The following is an 11499-nucleotide window of genomic DNA, read 5'->3' on the forward strand; positions in this document are numbered from 1 at the left end:
TAGATGCCATTCCTAAAATTAATGACCGTATCTGTTCTGCAGAGGGGAACGCGTCGCTAAAGAACAGCTTCCACCTATCTGTTTTGTTTGAAAAACGCATATCTTTCGCGGCCAGGTTCTCAGCGTTTCGCTAGCTAACGGTTTGCTGTCCGTCCAAGGTTGAAATTTTCCTCCAGTTACTTAGTTTCAGCTTCATTGAACCAACTGGTCACTCTTCCCCCGCCCAGGATAAGGAGAGGTCAGGAGAAATTCGAGGGAAGTCTCACAGGGGGAGGCTCCCAGCCTCCCAACCGACGTCTAAACTTTGATTCCCTGTCTGTTGTTTTGACTGACAAGATAACTCTTTCATATACCATCCATAAAAAAGTGTTTCCCTTTAGCATACCTGAAGTCGGCACAAGGCATCTCTTTTTCAGAAACTTGCTACACCTTTTCGGGTCAAGCCTCCTCGTGTATTAGGGGGAGTTCTTCCGATCCCTGTGGGCTGGGGGGAAGTTGATTTTTTTTCCTTCGCATTACAACGTCGGTACCATAAACTGAATTTTCACACAGATTTCATTTGACTTGCTATTGGTCTATTGGTCTACCCTAAGTCAGCCAATCGACTTTGTGGCGCCTACATTTTGTGTAGCGGTCATGCGCACATGCGCCCATATCATCACCTACATCAAGGGAACCGATAAATCTTTGCTCGGAGCGGATAAATAGTTTTCTTTCATGCTCCATTATCCGAGCGATCTTAAATCATGGAGTTCAACCAACGCAGTGAAAATTTGTGTCATGAACGTTTTGCATCGCCAATCTACTTCTTTGACTCAGTCCAGGATATCATGAACAGATCTTGACTTCCTGGTGACTTATACAAACCGTTTTTAAGCTGCCTGTTCGAGACACACTGTAAAAATGAACTCGCCCGTCAAAACGTGCAGTGACAGTACGAAAAACACCCAGTACATTTCTGCCCTACCCCCAGACGTCCCCCCCCCCCACCAAACCCATTCCCTCCTTCCAAACTACACTACCACCCCGCCACTTTACGTTACTGCCACGTGCAACTTTCGCCCTGTGTTTTACCCAAATTGCCGCGGTTCCCTGTCAGGAAAAACTCACTGAGGTAAGGAATGATTCCTAAGCATTAAGTACATTATTTGATTGTTGCTTCCTTTTTAGTACTGCCGTTTTCTAAATGCGAATTTTCATGTGTAATTCGGCGATCAACTTCAGCTAATCGTAACCGTCTAAATGCGAAGTGAGTCAAATTTCAAAAATACTCCAGCTGTTCTTATTATGTTGCGGGTAGATGCCTCCAAATTGAAAAGCCTAACGTCTTCTACTTGTGGATATGCTAGCAAAGCAAACAAAAGCAAAGAAACGTGTATTCCGACGAATGAAAGTCAACGTAAGAGCTGCCGTGTGTTGATTTCCAAAGGACATGAAAGGTCAAAGGGTCGCCCAAATAGCTCAAGTGACTTGAAAATATTCTCAGAATTCGCCGTTTTAGTTAACCCATTTTTTCTTCGCCTGACGTGTAATTGAAATGACTGATCTTCCCTGGAGTGTAGTGTCGTTGGTTGAAGCCATGTACCAGAGTGCTTTTTAGATCATTTTAATAGACCGAGCCGTCGTTCTCGGAGACTGATGTGAATATGTCCAAATTTTCGGCTGAATTTATTGCGGCGGCAGCGCGAAAACCGCAACTCTCCTTTTTGTTGGATTCCTCAAAATCAAAAACTCTCTGGCAAGTTTTAGTCTTATTTTCGAAAATAGTTCACCAAAGGGTTTCTCCTGGCAAAATATGAAGAAATCCGTGATTTCAGTTTTGAAAATCAATTCTCGATATTTACAGTCCCCTGTATAGTGGCCCGACAGGGCGACGATCATGTCTGGTTTCCATGGTATGAAGGGACTAAGAGTATTTCTATCCCTTGTGGATGGGATGGTATTCCTCCATCGCAGCGTTACCCCTGTCATTTATACTCTTAAGTGGAAGAAGGCATATTTAAGTGGAAAATACACCACTCGTAAAATTCATAGCAAACCACATCCGGGGCTCGGGTGGCGTATTTTCCATTTATTTCATAGGTACTGAGATTTACCCACGAAAATCATAGCGAATAAAATTCGTACCGATTCTAAATGTAGCCAATCAGGAACACGAACGACAAAATTTCACCGTGAAAAAATATCGTTCGTCCAATCAACAACGCAAATGACGAAATTTCACTAATGATGAATTAACGCACTGAAAAGAACGTCATCCGAGAGCCGTTGCACAAACCCGCAGGCTTTGAAAAATGGCCGAGGGAAGGTTTGCTGCTGTTTGCTCAGTTGAAGAATTTATTTTAGAACAAGAAAACAAATATACCGCTCAAAAAACTGAACGAGATGTAAGATTGCTTGAAAGATATTTGAAAACGAAGGACGAAGACACTGAGGAAACTTGAAGATATTTCAGCCGTTGAGCTGAATGAATACGTTAGCCAATTTATCATCTCCGTCCGCATTAAAGATGGCACGGAGTACGAACCAACTTCGCTTCGAAGTTTAATTGCCAGCTTCGAACGACACTTGAAGAAAAAGGGCTATTCTGCCAGCAAACTCAACGACTTCGTCTTTGAGAAACCAGAAAAGTTCTTCAATCCAAGCAAAAACACCAGAAGAGGCAAGGAAAAGGGAATAAACCCAACGCATCGGTAGCTTTGACAATGCAAGCGAAGAGTTCAAAGTAATGTACCACAAGGGTTTGCTCGGTATGTGTAGTCCCGAGGCACTTTTAATCTGGCCTGGCGAAACAATACTCTTCACTTTGGACTCCGTTAGTGCAAAGGACATCGTGATATGTGCTGGCCGGGGAGATGTAAAGCTACACAAAACGGCAAGCGGAGCGGAGGAATTAGAGTTTAATGAAAGACAGACAAAAGCTAGAACTGGATCAGACTACAGCGATGTCAGAGTTGTACCACCGAAAATGTCCCCGACCGACGGAACTGAAAGAGATCCTGTCGCGGCTTACAGTTTTTTGCTAGGAAGAGACCTGACGAAATGAATCAAGACGACGCTCCCTTTTGCCTGTCCGTAAACAATACTTTAAAGGCAGACTCACCCGCAAGAAAGGTTGGTTCATTTCAAGTCCAGCGCTGCTGCCGTTAACAATTTAAACTCAAAGGTTCAATGAAGACAATGGTTCAGAAGGCAGGAATTCAAAACGACAGGTTTCTAGACATATATGATGAAAACAGTAAGTTTTGTAAATGTTATAAGCTTTCATTAACTTGTTTGTTGTTGAGCGATTTTAAACTGTTTTTTACGCTTTTCATCGCCCCATTTGTGCAATTTGTCTACCAAATGCTACACAAAAATATCTCAGCACCTATGAAATAACCATATTACAGCATGGAAAATGCTTTGTACGATTTTTATTCACTCGTTGATATGGATCAAAAAACTCACTCGTTCGCTGCACTCACTTGTTTGTTTTCTAATACAGTCAAACCTGTATTGAGCGGACCCCATATTACGCGGACACCCTCTTTTAAGCTGACAGCAGTGCAAGTCCCATTTTTCTTTTCCCAGTTCACTGTAAAAAAAATACCTGTATTTAACGGACACCTCTATTAAGCGGACGCGGACACCTTAAACTTGACTTTTCAGTGGCGGATCCAGACCTTGAGCTAAGAGAGGAGGCGGGGTGATTTCTTCGTTTTTTACCCAAAATAAGGGGGGTGCCCTCCCCTAGATCCGCCACTGCTTTTATGGTCATTTCTATTGTTAGAAACCTGTATCAAACGGACACTGCAAAAATAATGCATGATTTTTTTGTCCATGTTTTAGTAGATCGGTCATTTAAGTTTGCCCACACACTGAGCTGTCACAGAAATGCGATATTTTATTATTCGGTTTTTGTTTTTTACTTTTTTACAGAACTTTTGTTTTTGTTTGATTTTGTCAATCTTCGCATGCTTCGATCAATATAGATACTGTTACTGTATACGTTTTACCTCATATACTAGTCAGTTTTAAGAAAATACGGTATTTCAGAGTTATTGACCGTTTACGAGAATGCTGTTTGACCCTTTCAAAGTCTTTTGATACTGACGGATATTAATGACCTTTTTGAGACGAATTCTGAGGGAACCTGTTTTCAGCGGACACCCTGTATTCAGCGGACACTTGCATGGGTCCCGAAGGTGTCCGTCTAATGCAGGTTTGACTGTACTGCTCAACTCGTGAATAAGAATCGTACGCTCGCATTTTCCATGAAGTAATCTCATATCCTCACTAGTGAAGATGTCGATTTCACTGATATCAAGTTTGTCTCTTAAATTGTACTTAAATTCGTTGGTGCATAATCGAAACATCTCCGGGTTTTCCTCGAAAGTCTTCGGTAATCTTCGACAATCTTCGGAAAATGTCGGAAAATGTTCGACAATGTTCGTATGACCTTCGGACAAGTTTAGGGAACTCTTCGGAAATCTTGGAAATCTTCTCGTGACAAGAACAATATCTCTCTCATAAATACTCTTTTTCTTTGGCCATCGTAGCTTGATAAGAAATAACACGCAAACTGCGGTGATAAACATGGCAATAAAACAAATGTTAAAAAACAAAGTTCATTTACTTGACGTTATCTTATGGCTACATTTACACGTATGATTTCTCAAAACAGAAACACATTCTTAGCAAAGAGGAATGGGAAGCACTGACTGATTTACGAAAAGATGAAAGCATTATAATCACAAAACCTGATAAAGGGAACGGAGTTGTAATCATCAACAAACTTGATTACTTGAATAAAGTAAAATTGTTGATCTCAGATGAAACAAAATTTAAGAAGCTTACGCAGAACCCTACGAAGTCTAGAGAAGACAGCTTAATATCGTATCTTCGCAAACTGAAGAATGATAAAATCATTGATGATGCCATCCTCCATAAGATACTACCATGTGGTTCTACCACTGGTGTCCTCTATGGCCTTCCTAAGGTTCATAAACTTGGTTGCCGTTTTCGCCCGATTGTTTCCTCAATTAACACTTACAGCTACAATTTGGCATCATATCTTGTGCACATACTTCAACCCATCTCCACGAATGAATCCACGATCAAGGACTCTTTTATTTTTGCGGACTGGGCCAAGACGTATAACCATAACAATGAAATGATGTGACGTTAGTTCATTGTTTACAATGAACCACCAACACTGCCCCGTTCAGTCTTGAAAGTTCTGCTGGAGTTTGCCACAAAGAGGAGTCATTTCATATTTGATGGCCAATACTATGACCAAATTGATGGTATGACTATGGGCTCTCCTTTAGGTCCTGTTTTGGCCAATATCTTTATGTGCCATTTTGAAGAAAAATGGGTTCGTAATAACAATGCTCGCCCTTCCATTTGGTTACGATACGTTGACGATACTTTCACCTTGTTCGACAGTAAAAACACAGCAACTCAGTTTCTACACTACCTCAATAACTGCCACGCAAATATTAAATTCACCGTTGAATTTGAAGATAACAGTGCAATCCCTTTCCTGGACATTCTCATCAAACGCCACAGTCATACTTTCTCAACATCCATTTACCGAAAGAAGACCTTTACTGGCCTGTACACAAAATGGGACTCCTTCACACCTAGGAAATACAAAGTAAACCTCATCCGAACTCTCACTTTTCGTTGTTTCCGCATCTGTTCGTCACCTTCTCTTTTGCGCTCTTGTTTGAATGAACTGACGAAGTTGTTGTTACAAAATGGATACCCTGCGGGTGTTATCAATTAGAACATTAATGATGTTCTGAACAGGCAGCAACGCAAACCGAAGAATCCAACCACCACAGTCCCTAAGAAGGAAATAATCTTAGTTCTACCTTATTTAGGGGTACAAAGCAAAATTGCTACCAAACAACTGAAGACCTGCATTAATAAGGTTTATGGCCGCATTAATCTTAGGGTTATTTTCCAAAGCGCTAATCGCATTAAGTCTTTATTTCCCTACGAGGATAGGATCAAACGTTCCAAACTGTCAAAAGTTGTGTATAATGCTAGTTGTTGGGACTGCCAGGATTTCTACATTAGAAAAACAAACGTAGATTGCATGACGGAAAAACTGAACATTTTAAATCGATCAAGAGTAGGTGTCATGCTTCTGCTATTGCAGACCACGTCACGTCAACTGGTCACAACTTCAAATGGGACCACTTTGATATATTAACGAAAGGTCGGACAGATACACATTGCAAGATAAAAGAGACTCTGCTAATAAGGGAATTAAAACCCGCCCTAAATGATAATGTAAGCAGCGAAAAGCTTTATTTTTATTAGTTTACATTGTTTATATCAGGACGTAACATGTCGATTATTTCGATAGTCGATAAAAATCGATCATTGTCTATCGTTGTCGATACTAATTAATCGACAAATATCAGAAATCGATAAAAGTCGATCACACAATTTATTGTGATTATCGACTTTGTTCGATTATAATTGATTTTGATCGATTTTGATCGATTTCAATCGACAAGTATCGGAAATACAAAAAACGATGTATGACGTAGGCATACGTAAGTTGCGGACTGGTGCAACAGTCACAGGTGCAAGGAGAAGCAAGGGGCATACAAACCCGACGAATATAGCACACCTAGCGGAGGGAGGAGAGTCGTAGCAGCTTGTATTTGTCAAATGTTGAACTGAATAAAAACACTGATGAAATAAAATGTCAATTTACTTTACGTTACCTCTTAATTACTTTGCTGGCCTCGATTTTTTCCCGCATCTAGTCTAAACTTTGGCCCGTTCTGTCTCCCCGAAGAAACACGACTTCGAGTTCCCAGGATCTCTAATCTCCCCCACCTAGAGAGACTCTGGGAACTAGGTTGGTTCGAGTTATGTTATAGATCGCGATTTAGTTCAGCTGAAACTGTTAATCGATCATTTCTCTAGGTAATATAAACATTCTACTCTGTAATGAAAAACAGACCACTTGGTTGTTCAGGTTTTCATTTAAGTTTATTGTCATACAGATTTACTTTAGAGTTGTTTACACTCGGCATAAAAAGTCATTGGAGCTACTATTGGTTTGGTTACTTGAATTTTGTTGCTGATTGAAACATTTGTCTGCATTTTTGTCGATAAAATCGATAATCAGTTGAAACTTTGTGATTATCGACTTTTATCGACAAACTCAATTTGTCGATTGACAATTATCGACAAGTATCGAGTACTATCAACTTATCGACTACGTTTTCGATGATCGACTTTGATCGACATGTTACGTTCTGTTTATATGCAAATTTTTCTCAGCTTTTGTCATTGTTACTGTTAATTAGTTACTTATTTTAAATGGAAATTTAGTTGTTATTTCTATTCCTAACGGTCACTTCTGAAGATGTATGTTGAAGCATACGAAACGTCAAGTAAATGAACTTTGTTTTTTAACATGCGTTTTATTGCCATGTTTATCAACGCAGTTTCTTGTCACTCGAACATAAAATTCATATCTTCTCGCTACCGCGTAATATCCTCTATGTAAATAATAACTCCTGGAATAACTTTATTAACACCTCGCTCGTCAAAACGCTGCCGTACGGAGTAGGTGACGCTTTCTCACTATATGTATCTTTTAAACTAAAAGCGCTAGTTATAGTAACGAAAATGTCTACGAAGTGCCAGTAATTCTCGTTTCCTTGAGTGTGGGCAAAATATATTTTTGCCTAATTTGAGTAAGCAAAGAAGCGGGCGCTAATTTGTCGGTCGTGTTCATTTTGCTACAACGTACGTAAAGTTAAGTGAACACAGGATTGAAACATCAAAATATTCTGCCACTGAAGGCAGAGTTTCACCCATTCTTGGTGTTACTTTAGCATTGAATTCAGGCCACGCTAATTATGATATTAACAGCCTTTCAACTTGTGAGTTATTTCTGCACGAGTCAAATCACGCTTCAAGTTGTGTCACGTATTTTTCAGAAAGGCGTGAGTATCAAATCGCTTGTGTGTGTTTTAATCAATTACCTACAAATAAATATCATCACGTGAATAACGTGTACTTGATATCAGATCATATAAAATCTCTTTACAGTAACAAGCCAACCATGCTTAGAATTAGCCGCGTATTTTACAGTGAATCTTGAAAGAAATTTACAGCGCATAGTCAAAGACAAACACCGCCTTAAAGCTTACACCGCATTACAATAACATAACTTGTGAGTGTCAAAGCGGCCGTGCGAAAGGTACAACTTTGTTAAGCCGCTGTGAAGTTCCATTTCAAAAGTCAAAAGATTTTTTTCCCGGGAAAAGGGAAGTGGTGAATGAAGACGATGGCCGTGAAAACCTCTTCTGCACAGCCGTAAATATGTCTGCGTTTGCCACAGCGTATTCCCACCGGAGATATCGTCTTTTAAACCTCAAAAAAAAAAGAGGGAGCCTTGATATTTGTATACTGTCTGCGATCAAAGCAGTTTCGGAAAAACTTGTTGAATAACACTTGAGCCTTGAATAAAAATACTGCGTAGCGATAATCGGATGTTATAAAAGCAAAGATGACTAAGGAGCAGAAAAAAAAAAAAAAAAAAAAAAAAAGCCCGTCACCATTCAGGAGATATTAAATGTAAACAGCTCATGTTTACAAAGTTCGTGACGTTTGGCAAGTTGTTCGTTAGAACGCTGAACCAATTTTGTTAACGGATGACATTTTATGCTTCTAAACAGATAGCTCAAGCCGTTCGAACGGATGGCACAGTTTTCTAAATGAATAGCCCGGCCGTTCGAACGGATGACAATGTTTTTCAAACGGATAGCTCGAGCCGTTCGAACGGATGTCAATGCTTTTGAACGGATAGCTCGGGCCGTTCGAACGGTATCTCAGCCCATTCGAACGGCTAATGAACGATTCCGAACGGCTATCGGTTTAAGAACGGTTAACCGTTAGGAACGTGTTCGCGTGAGAGGTCACATTATTTACTGTCTTTACTGTGAATATGGGCTTCAGACAACTATCTGAAAACATGTATTCCTTTATATTATTCTATGCTTATATTAAGCTTATTTGTGATCAGACTTCTAGTTTAACGAATGTAAAGGCCCGGCCAAACGAACGCAACATGTCAACACAACATATCGCAACACTGTTGGGCGCAACATGCTGCATGCGTTTGGCCACCGTGTTGCGATGTGTTGCGACATGTTGGGTGTTGTTGGCTCAAATTTGACCATTTTCAAACTTGAGCCAACAACACCCAACATGTCGCAACACATCGCAACACGGTGGCCAAACGCACGCAACATGTTGCGCCCAACAATGTTGCGATATGTTGCGTTGACATGTTGCGATCGTTTGGCCGGGGCTTAATTTGTCCATGTTTGTCACCAACACCATTCTATTTTCAGTTCATGCAGCAAATGAAACAGATGCCGAATAGATACTGAATCACTGAAACGTACCTGCATGCGGAAGTATCGGAAACAGGACAAAATACAAGACGCAGCTTGACGAAAGAACGTTTACCGCGATCATCAGCCCACAGAAAACTTTCAAGTCTCTAAACGGTGGTGTCGCAATCACTCATGGAACGAAAAAAAACTCTCGTTTGTCGCCGCTGGATAACAAGTCTCAGTAGTCAAACGTCGCCATGTTTAATCTGCGTGATCACATCACATATAACGCTATTCCAAAAATAGGTCCGCAATGCGTACTTGGGGTCTTATGCTTAGTTTTATTCCTTTCGGCTGGAATGCTGTTTTCAAGTGTCAGTATCTGGGAGTTGAATTGCTACAAGTGAGAAGGTAGACATAACAAGTCGTTACAATTTTTAAGTTCGAAATGTATGGCAGAATACTGTTTACTTACTTTACCCTCTAATAATAGCTATCTATTCAGCTCTTAGTCCTAATGGGACGTAACACAACAATAATCTCTCAATTTAGCCCTATTTTGTGCCTATTTTGTCCCACGTGAGTTTTAACTCTCTAAACTTGGCACTGTTTACACATGTCAACTTGAACTTGTACATGTAGTGTCAAGAGGTTTTCCTGCTGTAATGACTAAGCCTGTTTAAATACATAACAACATCAACAACTGAGCACCGTAGGGTTGTCAGTTGTTGTTTTTTTGTTTGTTTGTTTGTTTGTTTGTTTGTTTGTTTGTTTTTGTTTTTGTTTGTTTTTTTTTTGAGTAGCGGGCTCCATCCCAAAAGTAGGCGGTTAAGGTTTGCGTGAAAAACATGCCGCGAAGCGGCTGGACAAATTAAGACGCGCACTCAGGGGGTCGCCCCCTCCCACTGGGAAAATGATTGAAAAGTAATTCCCCGAGATGCAATGTGGTGCTTCTTTCAGCTAACATTGTGTACATTTGTTGATGATTTTCCCACTCTTAATTATTGTTATTCTCCAATCCAGTGTTCGTGTAAACGTCACGGCAAAAAGGTTAGGGAGGATTGACTCACTCAAGCAAATCGCTCTAAAAACAAACAAGTAGAAGATTTCAATAATAAGTAGAAAGTTTTCATTTGAATTTCACCTGCCTTACTAGCGTTTTGTTTTTTTTCTTGATACAATGTAAATTACACTTACACCGTTACTTCGCACATGGTATCCCTAAATTGGCTGCCTGCCAATGACAGACTTTACTTGAACAATGCCGTAATGATCTTTAAATGTGTTCATAAACTCTTCCCTGAGTACTTAATTGAGAAATTTACTCTGTGGTCACAAGTTCACACCAGAAATACTAAACAACGCGGTCAACCGAACATTTCAAGGCGCCGTCGAACCACCGGACAGCGGTCTTTCACCTACCGTGGTACTAGGTTCTGAAATAATATAAGAGACGATGTTAAATCTTCAGACTCTGTCGACGTTTTTAGGAAAAGAATTGTTTACCTACTTTTTTCTGATTAATCTATGAATTTGTAAAGCGTAAATCCAATCCATTGTATGTCACTAATTTTTTAATGCATATTTATTACCTTAGTTATTTGGTTATTGTTTTAGTTATTTTAGTATGATAGTTATGTAGTCTTGTAACCGAAAAACCCTTGTAGGGAGTTGTGATAAAGTATGTGTCATATTTGTATTTATTATATGGCTGTGTCTCACAAGGACTGGGAACTACCGAATTCACGAATTTGATTGGCTGAAATCGATGTTGACCGCGGTCTAGATTTTCCCATCCAGACCGGCATCTAGATCGGTTTCATTTTGCGTTGAAAAAATAGCAAACTAAAATACAAAAATATTCACCTTTTTTTTTTTCATTTATGGAAGTGCCAAAAAGCCTGATGACAAAAAAAAAAAGTAAAGAGGACGAGCAATTTCGGCAGGTTTAAGTTAAGCTCATCGCCGTTCGCAAGCAAAATGTCAGCAAACCAGTTACATTAAACGAATTTAATTTTTCTTCTTTGCCCTATAATAAACATCACTGCGTTCGGTCTATACTCACGACCTCGGTCAAGATTCTCCCATACAGACCTCCAGCTCGGTTAATAAGAGCTAAGTATTGTATCTCTACTGT

The 11499-nt window shown here is 39.9% G+C and overlaps 1 protein-coding gene across 1 annotated transcript in view; it reads right to left on the reverse strand.

Moving 5' to 3' along the window:
- Window positions 1-9869, reverse strand: part of LOC145467313 (uncharacterized) — a 152889-nt gene extending 143020 nt beyond the window's left edge. The window contains exon 1 of the mRNA XM_081450853.1: window positions 9432-9869. Coding sequence (XP_081306979.1) covers window positions 9432-9504 — 73 coding nt within the window. The 5' untranslated portion in view covers window positions 9505-9869. The remainder of the gene's footprint in view (window positions 1-9431) is intronic.
- Window positions 9870-11499: the final 1630 nt, after the last annotated feature.

Source organism: Orbicella franksi, chromosome 14 (assembly GCF_964199315.1).
Source record: "Orbicella franksi chromosome 14, jaOrbFran1.1, whole genome shotgun sequence".
In the NCBI taxonomy this organism is placed as follows: Eukaryota; Metazoa; Cnidaria; class Anthozoa; order Scleractinia; family Merulinidae; genus Orbicella; species Orbicella franksi.